The sequence below is a fragment of the Acipenser ruthenus genome, chromosome 23 (genome assembly GCF_902713425.1).
Source record: "Acipenser ruthenus chromosome 23, fAciRut3.2 maternal haplotype, whole genome shotgun sequence".
NCBI lineage: Eukaryota > Metazoa > Chordata > Actinopteri > Acipenseriformes > Acipenseridae > Acipenser > Acipenser ruthenus.
Window position 1 is genome coordinate 23,855,544 of NC_081211.1, and position 15,011 is coordinate 23,870,554.

The following is a 15,011-nucleotide window of genomic DNA, read 5'->3' on the forward strand; positions in this document are numbered from 1 at the left end:
CAGGCTATTAAATGGTTTCACAGAAGGTCATACACTGTATTAAAAGCATAAACAATTGCAACTTTGCATTTATATGTATTTAAAGCCCAAGCGAATACTCATTTCTATGTATTGGATTTCAATAATCGGCTTGGTCAAACTTTATAATGGCTATAACATCTTTTTCTGTTGCTGTGTCCAAGAAGTAACAAACCATATGAAAAACAATATACCACTGGTACAATATATGTATATATCACTGAAAAAGGAAAATGGATGTGTACCAAAAGGAACAAAATCCAAAAGAAAAACATAATGTAGTTACACAAAAATGTGAATATTTGATACAAAAATCTATTATATCAGGACGTTTCGGACTATCACATATGATTTTTTATTCATATAAGACAAGATTCTGGACAGAATAAATAAAACAATACATGTATACCTATACTATTATACAGTTTATCAGTAATCAGTAAACTTTTCAGAATCAGTCTCGTGTAAGCACAATTACTGTAGGTATATTTTCAGACTTGCGATTTAACTAGAGCATTTACTAGGCTACCACATACTGTGTTTACTTGATAAGGTGCATTGGTGAGGCGGCTGAAGGCTGTTCTGTCTTAGGATTCACATTCTGTTATGTTAATACACTAAGCAATAAAATGTCATTCTTCTCTTTATAGTGGGTTTACAGAGATTGTGGATGTATGATTTGATCCCGGAGCGAGATATTAAAAGAAGCTGTGAGAAGGGCTAGGAGCACCTCAAAAGGGCAGACTCTTTTAATAATGAATGAGGCTCTTCAACTAACACCCAATGCTATCGCTGCACTTTTCCTTTATTTCACTGTTAGATACTCCTAACAGAGACTGCTATGAAATCAGTGGCAACGCTGGGTGCATCTGTAACTCTATAGCTACAGTATACATTTTTATTGTATTAAAATAAATACAGAAACACATACAGTGCATCAATCAAATACATCTACTTGCATGAATAAATACCAGAACATACATACAGTACACACCTACATACATACTGCAAATACATAAAATACAATTACAATGTACTGTGATTCCAGTGGTGTGTTTCAAATGAAGAGGAAATTGCACAGCTGTTTAACATGTACCGGGCAATATATATACAGTATATATATATATATATATACAGTATATATATATATAAGCGCTTGAACAAAAAACAGGAGGGGGAAATGAGTTAAAATACAGCCGTAGTGATTCTTTTTTAAATTTTTTTATAAGCAGACACACTGAACCTATAAAGTCCTTTTTAAAAGTTAATGCACTGGGGCCTGGAAGTGTGCTTGCAGTGCGACAACCAGAAAATTGCTCTCACCTCCCTGCTGTAACCCTCGCTGTGAACAAGCCCTGGAGCGTGCGTGTGTGTTCAGCAGCGAACATATTGCCTTTCAATCAGCCCCGAGACCCACTGAACACACAGACAGAACATGACAAGAGGGTCAGGAAAGCAATAAAGATTTTACTGCGCTGTCCAAGGTGCTAAATTCACTCAATAATGGGACTGGTGCCACTGCGTTAACCTCTCATTACTCGCGGTTTGAGGGGAAAAATCAGCTATTCGGAATAGCACCAACTTCATTTTCAACTTTAAGTGTTTCATTTAGTGATACAGGAATTGCAGGAGAGGAAATGGTTTTCAGTATGTGCACAGAACACTTCTGACTTGGTGGTATCTTAACATTTTCTGAATGTATCTGTAGATTATGGTATATGTACCCATCAGAGATAAATTACTGAGGCAAATGTGACTTCCACGCACAACTGTAGCCCTGAGCCTGAACCTCCATCACTCAAACATGTTTATTTTTCTTTTATTGATTTATTTTTGTATAATAACATAGGCAATCCATTTGATGTATTTGAATTTCTAATAAACAACAAAGGTATAGAATATTCAATGGTATGGTTTGATTGAGAAATGTTTGTTTAGAGAGCAACACACACACTAACTTAATGGTATTAAAATAAATAATAATACACATACATAAAAAAAAAAAAAATTCTTTATCTATAATTCCACGTTTATCAACGTTACCACACTGCCTCCACACACCCACTGTACTGCTCAAACTACATTCACTATCAGGCAAATGATGGATAAGATAGACAGTACAGTCTAATATAACTATGAGGCCAACACTAGCTGCCCTGTACATTTTCAGGTGTGGATTTGAACACAGATGTTCCTTATTCTACATAAGATCAATGGAGATGCATGTTACCGTCTTTGAAAATAGTGCCACTATTGCACTTATTTCCCAAGCCCTATGAGCAATCCTGTTAATACCAGGATTACAGCATATACAGTGGATTCCAAGGCACCTGTGCTACCATTTTGATCAGAGTTGAGGGTGTGTATATGACTACTTCAGTCCCCTTTGACTTGTTTAATTAACTTTATTTTTTAATAATAATAATAAAATAATAATAATAATAATAATAATAATAATAATAATAATAATAATAATAATAATAATAATAATAATAATAAACATTTTAGTAAAAGCAAATTAAATCATGTTTTACAGCACTTATTTCCTTGTTTTCCTATAGTACAGAGATATCTTCTTCTAAATTGTAACAAAATATGCTGAGCAGATAAAAGCTACAGTGCACTGACAAATTGTTCATTTAAAACATGTCTCTCCCTGTCCTAAACAAGGCAGTATCCATTGTGATGAATCTCTGCAGGCACTAGAGACACCCAGAGGTCTACCTTGCCTATGGCCTAACAAGGCTTTAACTGTAGAGAGCTCTGTGGCAGTGTGGCAGAGTGGAAGCCCTGCCAGTGTGTGTTTGTGTGGGGAATATTGAGTTGGCAGGAAGGGGGGTAAATTTCTCCCTGTCAAAACACGTGGGAATGTAGCTGGAGCTGACAATTGAATACATGATTAAATGATTAATTAGGCTCCAGGTGTATAAAATAGGCGCTCACGGGTGTTAGGGGAGAGTTAGTAGGATTAATGCTGGTGATGGAGGTGAAGGCCCGAGTTGTGTGTTCGTGTTGTGGTGTCTGTTTGCTTACACTGCGTGAGTTTTTGTAAACCCTTTTGTTTTGGCCTTTGTGCCTTTTGTTTTGTCAAGGGTGTTTTTGTTCGTGTTTGTACCGTGTTATTTTTGTTTATTTGGATTAAAGAGCACATTAGCACATTTTAACTTGCAGCTTTCTGTGTCTGAGTCTGTGTTCCTGCCAATACCATCTGGGCTGTGACGCTACCGCGCCATAAGCTCATATAGACCTGATTAAACGGGGAAGGCTAAAACACCACTGATATTTCTCTATTCAAACAGCACTTCTTTTTCAAATCTTTGCAGTCTTCAAGTCATGATATTTTGAGGCCTGGTTATTTCTGAGACCCATTTATATTACTGTATAAATTATGATGCCTGGAAATAAGATATACCTTCATTAGTGAAGGAGATACTGAAAAATATAACATTTAGGTCACATCTGGATGTGAAGGCAACACACGAGACACATTTATAAGGAAGCCAAGCTAGTAAAACCCTGACAAATTTATCTCCTTGCTTGTTCATTTGCAATTTTATCATGCCCTAATGTTCTATTAGAGCTGTAATACAAGAGGGGTCAGAATCATTCATCTTACAGGAAGACAAAAATGATGATGTCATATTTCCTGGGCTGCCACCCTGACCCATGGACTCCATCTATTCCTGGGCTCTGATTTCATTAGCAAAGAGAACGTATCTTCACCACAGCAGGGCAGGTTTATAAAGGGTACATGGGTATGGTTCTTGGCTGATGGAAATTAAACACACGTGCGTTTTTTTTGCCGCCTTCTTACTGCTTTGTCTTACACAAAATATTAGACCACATAACTAACAGTTATGTTTGCTTTAAACAGTTTAGATCACACATTTAATTGACCTAATTCTTGTTCACTCTTTTTCTGTGCATGTTAACATAACCAGGCCTAACCCTCCCTTGAGAAAGTGCTGATTCATATCTCCTTGACTGAAGAACAGGATCTGAACGTCCTATACAAGCTATTTCCATTTTTTAAAATCTATGACTTAATAATCAGTGTAGTATAGTGACCAATTTACTGTGTCTGTCAATCAGTGAAAACTGGGTATTTATATTTGAATGTGCATATTTATAAAATGGCTTGGACATTTCCTGTATCCTGTATCTGCACATCTGTGTGCTATTTCTTATGTATCCTGATCTGTGTAATCAACATCTTCTTAAACAGTGCTCTACAGATATCCCTTTATCAGGGGAAGCCTGTGTATAATCTGTCTACACTGTTCTAGTCTGTTCTGTCTCTGGGCACCTGCTCAGTTTATAATGCTTTCACCTTTGGAAATCCTGAGAGCAAGATGGGTTGTGCATCATGTTTCTTTAGACACATTTCTGAAGCCAGTCATCTCTTTCTTGGGTTTCCTCTCCTGTTGATATACTGATATTCTTGTAACATTTCCACTACTCAGCCAAACATTAAAAAATATAAACTGAGCTGCAATATATTGAGATGTATCCGTTTAACACATAAGATAACTGGAGGTTCTGAAGTTTCAGCACTAAATTGACCATTGGATTAACCCATTTAAACTGCTATGAAGATATCAAATCAAAATAACAAAACCGGTTCTATACAGTGTATATAGGAAAAGGTTTCTTATTCCCTGGTTTAAAGGAGAAATGCTACTAATACAGTTTTAAAACATGCTTCCTCCCAACCTGCATAGAACAATGGCCTTGTGCATGCACGTGACTGGCACACTGATCAGCATTCCGATTACTGATTCCTACTTCCCAGCCTCCAAAGGTCAGGTGTCAGGGTAGCATATGGTGAACCACGAATGACATCATTAAAGCTATTATGAAAATGACATCATTCAAACATACCAACTGAGACAATCTTGTTATTTATTTTTCAGTGTGAGCAACACTCTGGAGAGCTGCCGTTTCCTCAATGACAGCTGTCCAGTTTAAAAGGTGTGAAGTCATATTTATTTTTGTTATACTGTATCTTATTTTACAGGTGTGTCTTGTATTCAGTACAGATCATTCTATCAGTTATTTGGAAAAATGAACACAGACAAACTGCTAGCAAAACTCTTTCTATCCACCCTAACCATGGCATATGTTCAGGCCTAATAAAGCCATATTGCAATGCCATTATGTGCATATGTTTCCCTCAACAACTCACGGAATCCTGTCTGGAGCTGGATTTCTTTGTTGGATTTTGCTTCATGGTTTTTTTTTTTTATCTAGGTACCTCTTTACTGTACACCTTCACAAGACCTTGAGCAAATGATTTAATTATGTTAACAGTAATGCAAGTGACTTCTTTTCCATTTAGTATTCAAGCAGGACAGACCCAGGTTTGGAACTAGCCAGGCGTGAATCTGCCAAGCCTGGATGAATTTTTCAAGGTGATCTCTTGACATCAGTGGCTCCCCTAGGAGCTACTGAAGGGCACAGTGGGACACCCACAAGCACAGGTAGACCTGACTTCAAAGTGCATGGGATTTTGAGAAGGTAAGTAAGCTTGGACATAAGGGACAAGTGGCACCCAAATAAGAATATTGCATTTATTCTGTGAACAGAATTCCTTATAGGGTGCAAGATGTATCAGCCTTTATAGATACCCATCATAGAATAATAATTCTTTTTCAGAATTCCTTCAAAATCTTAACAATATTGGCCATGATGTCAAATACCTCTCACTACGTTCAGCTGGAGTCACAGTTTCTGTATAGGGATTGTTTATCTTGACTTTAAATTGTAAACATAGCTCTTATCCTTCAATCAGGATACACGGTTTTAGATTCTAGGTTCACCAACATTTCACCTGCATGTTAGTCAATCACAAAACACAATCATTTCAATTTGAATGTTTCAGAACCAAAAAGAGTAATAATAATAATAATAATAATAAACAATTATTCCAGACATTTACTGAAGGATTTTTCATATAATATTCCAAAACATAATCGCTTTGACAGCGGGTATGGGAGTGTCAATTCAGCGTTATAAATAATGGTATTCCTGAGAGTAATTAGGTTACATGGTTTGATACAGGAGAGCTTGGGGAGGCTCTCAAAGCACTGGATTTTTGTACGGCTTGTAAATCCAGTCAGAGATGAAAGACTCCCGGTGAAGAAGGAACACATCTGATAAAGTCACGCGAGTGACCCAGCCATTTATCAGTGAAACCTCTCATTACTAAACAAGCAGCCTCACACACAAACCGAACACACTGGCGATCATAACAATCAGTCTGAGCGCTTTTTCACTAATGTTCTCTCCCTGCATAATTCATAAATCATCCCTGTGACTCAAAGGTTACTCTCTGCAAGTCAATATCCCTGGGCCTGCCTGCCTGTCTGCACTACCTACCAGAAACTGCCGACTTTATTAAACAACAGTGAGTCCTGTGCTCTTCTCATTAGTCTCAGTCCCTTCCTTATTCCAGGTTGTGAATCTGAGTCCCTTTTCCAAAGCCTAATTCATGATGATTTCGCTCTCATGCACTGGTGCTTAATCTAGGATGAGAAATCTAGGGCACTACCTTTTTTTTATGTGTTTTTTTTTTTTTTTTGGACCAGGTGGCTTTGAAACGCTAGGAATTTTTTTTCATAAAATCACTGACGAAAAGGCCACAGATTGAAACTGCCTAACCTGAATCAGGGCCAAGCAGATCAAGCTACTGTAAGGCAATCGGCAGTCTTCAGTGAATGCTCACTGAACAATTAGAAAATTCTGCTTTAAAATAATCTCTTCACATGCAAATTTAAAAACAGAAGCCACCTCGAACTAGAATACTTTTACAAAATATTGCTCTCTAATGAAAGCAAAGGATAGGTTTAAACCTCAAATCCACCCCACACACCCCTCTCCCCCTTCACCTGTCTATGACTGACTTCAGCAGTAGAAAGAAGTGCCTTCAACAAACTGTTATTACCTCAATAAAAAAGAAATCAATACTGCAGAAATGAACAAGAGAGGAGAGCTGTGCCTGAGACACAGCTAATATCACCAAAGAACAGCGGGTTTCTGGAACATCTGCTAATAAACAAACTCTGGAGTTATTAAAAGGGAAGATTTGGTTTAGCATTTTTATTGAGCAGAAATTGGTCTTGGCTTACCTTAAGAGGGGGGTGCGTGTGTGTTTTTTTTGTGTGACTCAATTACTGTTCCGTAAGCAATAATAAAGTGGTAGGAGCTGCACGTTTGATCGGCTGACCTCAGAGAACGCCGTCCTGGACAGCTGACTTTACTATGATGGATCACCTGGCCTGCTCTCAAAGTGGAGCCAAGTTCCTTCCTGCTGTGAGGAGAGTTTCACTAGTCTTCACTTAACCCCTTCAAGACAGTGCAAAGCTAAAACATCCTTTCCCTCATTCCAATTAACGCCACGGAGAAACACACAGATTCCTGCAATGTTTACAGCTTGTACAACTGGGGGTTGGAAGTTAGCCGATGAAGGAGGCAGATTCTCCCATATATATTTTGTCATAGATGTTTATTTGTTAAAAGATTGGATATTCATTGAGATATCTGCTCTTCGTTTTCAGTTTCTGCAATGGGAAAGGATTTCAATGTGGTACCTGTATTGGCAGTCACTGCTGAAGAGCCACGACCGCAGTTTGCAGTTCAGATTTCAAGAAACTTGGCTTCTAAAATATTGAGAGAGACACGAAATTGATTCTTCCTGTCAGCTACTTTTCTACAGTATGTTGTTTTAAACACGAGAGCTCCAATGTGCAGGTCATGTTAAAATAAGCACATTTATAAGTATCCTCAGTGGAAATCAGCAGCTTGGCCCCTTTATTGAGACAGCAGCCAAACCCTACATCATTACTCATCAATTCCAATAGCGATTACTCCTTGATATTATTCAGAGTAGTGCTGTTTATGAGAAGGAGTAGACTCAGCCCTGGTTTTCCCATTAAATATGTTTGTATAACCGAAGGCCGTTTCAAGAACTTAGTAGAAAAAGCATGACAACTTCAATTTAAATGATAACAACTAGCATCACATCTACTTCACAGCTTGATATAATCAAGCATGCTTTACTCTGAGTGACAGCATCAAGATACAGCATCCTGAATCACCATCATGAGCTAAGACATTTTTCAATTAAACTTATTCCCTGAACCGAACAAAAAACAAAACCAGCTGCGGTCCAACATATGCTTGTGATTACGGTTTTCATTGCATGTGTATATCTTCCACATGTTTCTCCTGTAAGGAAAGGTGCTGCTGATTGGCTCACTGTCAGTGGCGTTCAGTAATTGTCTGGTATGGCACAGTACAGTATGCAGTTAAATGGTTAATTGTCTGGTATGGCACAGTACAGTATGCAGTTAAATGGTTAATTGTCTGGTATGGCACAGTACAGTATGCAGTTAAATGGTTAATTGTCTGGTATGGCACAGTACAGTATGCAGTTAAATGGTTAATTGACTCCATGCTTGTTTGCCGAGCCCTCACTGTTCCAATTACAAAAGCAGCCTCGGCCCCCTGTCGCAGAGTGTTCTCGTTGTTGTAAATTTCAATTTTCAGCATGAGGCTAATGTGAACTAATGAACTGAAACCCTATCACATTCTCTTCAGATTAAGCCATTGAAACACAACTCGTTGATATTTCATGGACACTGACACTTAGCTCTGCTCACATCTCAAAAATGGCTGTCATATGGCTTGCTTTCCCACATGGCACCAGCTGGAAAATGATACTTAAATCAATTCGTGCAATTCTATAATACAGACAGTGAAGTTATTGTATAAAACATTCAACCTAATGCCTGACACTTTTATTTTCCACCCACCTATTGATTTTAAAAACAAATCTCAACAATCCTAACAAATATTAATACAGGAACTAACTTTTAAACAACATATAATACACCAGACATACTATTTTGGTTGCCTAGTGGTTTAATTGTAACTAGCAATGACTGATGATAATTAGATTATTACTTCATAACGCATGTGTTATAAATCTGACTGTTTGTCAATAACCATTTATGATATGAATCTTTGATGACATCTTATCCAAAAAGATGTGTTGCCATACCGCGTAGCAATGATTACAAACGCCTGAGCTGAACAAATCTATAAATACGTAGAAAGCGTTTATATTGTGTTATTTATTATTTAATGTAGAGTATTTCACCCAGACATTAAAAAGGTCATGATTGGTGACTAGCGATGTGTTGCCATAACAACAGTCAGCCAGCGATGATTTCTAATGATGTTGCATTGGAACAGGCTGCTCATCTGGTGGGGAACATGAATACAGGTCATGTTATGCGGCCTCAGATGGAGCCCAGGAATACAGTACTGGGGAGCCATATGGCGAGGAATGCAGGGCGAGGGAACCGTTCGGTTTCTGTGTGGCAGGACGAACTGAAAGAATGATGAGCTTATACTCCCTATTGTTCATTAACAAATGCTTCCCCCTGGCAACAACTTTTCAGGACATGAAGATTTTTTTGGAGAGAGAGGGAAAGAGAGGGAAAGAGAGAGAGAGAGAGAGAGAGAGAGAGAGAGAGAGAGAGAGAGAGAGAGAGAGAGAGAGAGAGAGAGAGAGAGAGAGAGAGAGAGAGAGAGAGAGAGAGAGGGAACACTAGACTATTCTATTCTTGTCTAGTTTATTCTTACCTAATATATATATATATATATATATATATATATATATATATATATATATATATATATATATATGTATACTTATGTGAAAAATATTAAGTACTTAATTTACTTAATTACACTGTGTTACAATAGAGTATACAGTAATTACCCTAATGCAGTAACTGGTTATAACTGGTTTATATGTGCAAAGAATCTTGCTTGCATTTGGTTAAAATTATTATTGAGTTATTCAGTTACGCATAATGTGTCACATTCTATTTGTGAAATATTTACAACCGTGCCCTTTCATTTCTATCACTAGGGTCAGTTGAAGTGGCTTGAATGATCAGTTTCCCAGGGTAATAGTTTTAGCCACAGAAACTACTTTCATTGTATTGATTAGGTGATGTCTGAAAATTGCATCAAAGTCCTTAGAACCTCTCAGAAAAACACTTCCATGAGATGAACTGCAGGGGTTGGTAATGGCTTGGGGAAGCTGTCTTTAAGACATGCCACCAGCAGAGACATTGCATATGATCAGCTGGATGTACTTCACAGGATCCTGCTTTTAACCACTTAACACTTAACCCCTAACTATTTTACACATAGCTGTCTGCTCAGAACCAGGCAAAAATACTGAATTGTCAATCTGATTGAAAACCTCCTTCATCTGCAATTTTGGTGCAAATTTATGGTGGTATGTTTTTGTCACTCCTAGGAACCACGTGCTTGTACACACATAAGTAATCCTACCATATTTTATCATATTTTTTATTATCGTATGCTGTCATAACTAAATAAAACATTTAAACAGTATTAACATTAAATAACAGCCAATGAAGAAACAAGCTGCAGTTGAAGATGCTGTTAAATAATTATAGTCATCTACAAGAATCCAGCTGTCATTTCTGATATGATTTACACTTCTCTATTTTCCAGATAGACTGGTAGCTCTCAGCAGATTGATAAGGCAATGCAGTGCAGTAACATGGCAACAACTGGTATTCTGTAGGGAATCATATGGACTATATGGTCCATATGGGTATTGCTATATACAAATAAAAATAAACAGGAGCACACATCCAGGTTCCCATTAAAAACACATCTATGTAATTAAGGAAAAAAAAAGCACATGCAAAAAATAAGAAAAACCTGTATCACCCGTAAAACAAAGGGTTACTCCACTTCTTTCAGGTTGTGAGCCAACCAGCTAAAGGTCACCCATGCTATAGTATAATACACATGATACATAAGGAATGAATAGAAATGTGTTAGTCAGGCAGGGTGAGTTAAATTAGAAGGTCAGACAGGACTGCAAGGGCTGAAAAATCACCCAGCAATGGCCGTAATTACTCTTTTTAGTCTATTAAGTGTTGTTGTTCTATCAGGGCTCTGGGGTATAGGGCATGAAGTACAAGATAAAATAATGTGTATTTATTACTCCCACAGGATCAATTTATACGGTGGTTTTCTGCTCAAGGAGCACATCGTGCACCAATAAGAAAGGGCTTTCCTTTATTCCGCTACTTTTTGATTATTTCACTTAAAAGCCGCGCTATTGCTTGTCATCGGTGTGGAATCACCCTCACAAATATAAGAGCAAAGGGGCCCTTCATACAAATGTGCTTTGCTGGTATATCACTTCAATTGTGACCATGATACAGGCCGTAGGAAACCTGACATTGACAATTTCCGTACATAAAATTCAAGGGATTTACAAGATGTCATAAAGTATGTATAAGGCCCCTGGTTATTTTTGCATTCACAACATTTACAAATTAACTTGAGTTAAACAGTGAAGCAGAGGAATGTTTTTGTGCTCAAATGTTTGCCGTCTCTCTCTTCTTTGTGTGTGTGTCTATATATATATATATATATATATGAATCCTCTTAATGAAAGCAAGATAAGTCCACTCTTTCCAGGAGTGATTAGTGAATTGAGAAAATTGAGAGCATTTATATGCCGCGTACACTGGGGACTAAATCAATTACACCCATACTTACACTTTTAACAGACAATTACAACATTAACTCTGCCATGGGTCCAATTTGAATGAAAGTGGGAAATAAAAAGAGGGCCAGTGGAGGAATTCCCTAGCCATTGCTTGCTCAGCCATTTCATAAATCTGTATTCGTGCAAATCTTTATTAGGGAAAAAATGATTGGTACTGACCTTTGGTAAACGCTCAGGGTCGCCCGGATGTCTAGGGATGACCTTTTGTAACCTCTGGAAGCCGTAGTCAATGGTTGGTTCATTCAAAGCTACAGAAAAACAAGAAGATTGAAGCACATGCTTAAAAGAAGGACGGTGTCAAACACCCCTAGTCTCGATTAGTGCAAGATCATTGATGCCCTCAGATAACCTTTCATGTGCAGGGCAGCGCCTCCTATAGCAAGGGCTGGGGAACCAGGAGCCCAACACGCCTTCACATGCTGCTGCATACCGTGATGTTCCTTAGCGGTCTCTCTTCCAAGTGCTGTCCAGGCCCAACTCTGCTTAGCCTCTAACATCTTATGAGAATCTAGAATGCTGAAGATTATACTGCACTCTTCTCCTATGCTGTCCACAGTCAGGGAAGAGGGGTACTAATGGTCTATTGGAAAAACCTATAAAGTACATGTAGAACCCACTAATAGCAGATTTTTTATGTCCATGTACTAATACAGTACAGCACAGTATGTATTTTTAACTAAGATACTGTAGAATTTTAATAGAAGTTTTATATTTTCTGCTATTGGTGTGTTTGTGTGTGCTGTTATATCTGGATGTGTGATTGAAGCAAAAAAGAGAACTAGGTAAAACAAAAATAGAAGCTGTAGTTTATTATTATTATTATTATTATTATTATTATTATTATTATTATTATTATTATTATTATTATTATTGAATGGCACCAGGCATGTCTATTTTCAAAGACAGTACTTTTTATAGATGAGATCAAACTTTTGATTAATTGTTTTTACATTGTTGAATACACATATACGTTTAATAACTGTACACCATTGTAAATTGAGCATATGTTCTTGGTGCATTGATGTCTAGCTGCATAGCTTGTAAACATCTTTGACAAACCTTTAATCCACTTAATTCACAGCACTTGTGAAAAACATATGGTAAACGGTTAGAAAAAGTATATATATATATATATATATATATATATATATATATATATATATATATATATATATATATTAACTATACATCTTAAAATGCAACTAAAGTTTTTGGATTTATATATACGGTCTTGCTAATGGAAGCCCTTCATATTCCTATGAAAGTAGATTGCCCTAATTTGCAAAGTAAGAGTAAAATAATAATAATAATAATAATAAAATGCAGATATGATAATCTGGGGATTTGAAAGGACATTTACTTTGAAACAGTAAATTTAGTGCTGCAATTACACCAATAAACTCTTTAACTTGTCAACTTTGTAAATCTAAAAGGCTGCCAGTCATTCATCAAATGAGAATCATGCTTAAAACCATTGAGTGACAGGTACCTACTTTTTAATGCAAGAAAAGTATAGTCAAATGGCCAAATATCCATTTACCAAAGTATATCGTTCAAAAGAGTTCTGTAAAAAGCCCTATTGACTCACTAGAACACTGATTTTTTTTTTTTTTTGGTCCCCATTAACGACTGTAGGTATTTTAAATAAATCCTCTTTTGGAACAGTTCTATGATTACAATAAAAAAAGTAGTCTAGTTTTAAAATAAATATATATAAAATAAATTCAATCGTGTGGAGTAAGTTGATTCCTATGCAGTTAATTCACTTATACTGCTTGTGCCATATTGCAGAAAACGTCCAGAAAAATAATATTGCTTGAATTACAATGATCTAGAATGTAGATCTTTTCCTGATGACAAAGCTGTGTGCAGGGAACACATTACAGTACAGGACATCAAAGTTGTATATGAGACAACACTAACATTCTTCAATGTACAGGTTCATTGCTTCTAAGATGTGCCCCAATTAAATCTCTGAACTTCTGCTTTATAATCAGTCCCATATGCCCTGGTACAATGCCGACGGAATTTTAAACAAAATAGATCTGAAATACTAACATCCATTTCCACTTTATTTACTTATATATTCGTATTTATTTTCCATTTGAGAAATAATTCAATGATTTCCAAAAGCTTTTTGTAAGAACACGTCTGTATGCATTAAGAGACTGAAAGTGTATTAGAAATGAATTAGCCATATATATAAGAAACTTGATAACAAAATGTAAGCAGCACATACAAAACATAATTAATACCAGGCTAGATATTTACATAAATCAAAATGGTGCATGGTTGTATTAACATTGCTTCATTGCAGTATATAAAATAACCAGAGCATGTGCCAGTTACTGGTTCTATGTGCACTGAAACTGTTTGATAAAAAATAAAAACCTACTGTTTCTTTTTTTTTTCTCTGCAAGTACATCTTTAATTAAAGATAATGAATCTATTTTGTGCCAACAATGCTTTGATTGTTAATCAAAAGATTGTCTGATGTGACTGTGAGAGGAATTTGTTTCCAAGAGTCTCACTGCCAAGTGTAGATGAATGATCGACAATTAAAAGAACTTGTTGAAGTCTCATATGGAGCTCACAGCTCAGGGCTGTTGTACAGCATGCAATACTGAAGGGAAGGCATTCAAGTGCTGCAAAAGTAATTGAATAAGGCACGTCTTAACATTATTATTTAAAGAAAAATAAACAAGCTGCAGATATGGGTGTCAGTGCTGAGACACTCGATGGGAACCGGGAAGGCAGTAATATTCATTCTCTCTTTCTTCGTTTTGTTTCCATAGTGGGTTCAGACTCATTTGCACCCAGTGTTTTAATAAATCAATCCAGCGCTTTTGACCATTTGTTTTTTTGTAAATGACATAAGTGGCTGGTAAGAATTACATCTTTTTTATGACCTATAAAAAAAATAAAAACAAAAAAAAAAAGCATTCTTCTACATTATGACTTTGCTAGTTTCAGGATTTTCCCCTTTTTAATCTGCAGACGTTAATGTTATCGTCCTAACAATTATTTAATATGATCACTATGAAGATAACAATTTGCTATGCAATTTCCATCCCTGGTTCTGTATTTCTAGAAAAAAAAAACATTCCTTCAGGAATGGATGGATGATTCCCTTACACGTGAGGCTCAAATGCTTTTAGTAATCTGAATGGTCCTAAATTGGCTGTCCTCTATGAGGTCTGGTAAATTGTTGCCAGTCAGGCTTCCCAAGGGAAGCAGTTTCTAAAAACAGATTGGTTCTGTATGTCCCCACCACATTAAAGTCACACTCAAGCACAGTATCCGCTTACAAATGAGCACATGTACCTGTACGCTATTGCGAAACCTGCCCTGGAATATTATC

General features: G+C 36.7%; 1 protein-coding gene across 4 annotated transcripts in view; it reads right to left on the minus strand.

Annotated features, from left to right (window-relative positions):
* Window positions 1-15,011, minus strand: part of LOC117412729 (transcription factor COE1-like) — a 137,230-nt gene that overhangs the window by 7,764 nt on the left and 114,455 nt on the right. For all 4 annotated transcript variants that reach the window (XM_058996885.1, XM_058996883.1, XM_058996884.1 and 1 more), the window contains exon 11: window positions 11,810-11,898. In XM_058996885.1, coding sequence (XP_058852868.1) covers window positions 11,810-11,898 — 89 coding nt within the window. The remainder of the gene's footprint in view (window positions 1-11,809; window positions 11,899-15,011) is intronic.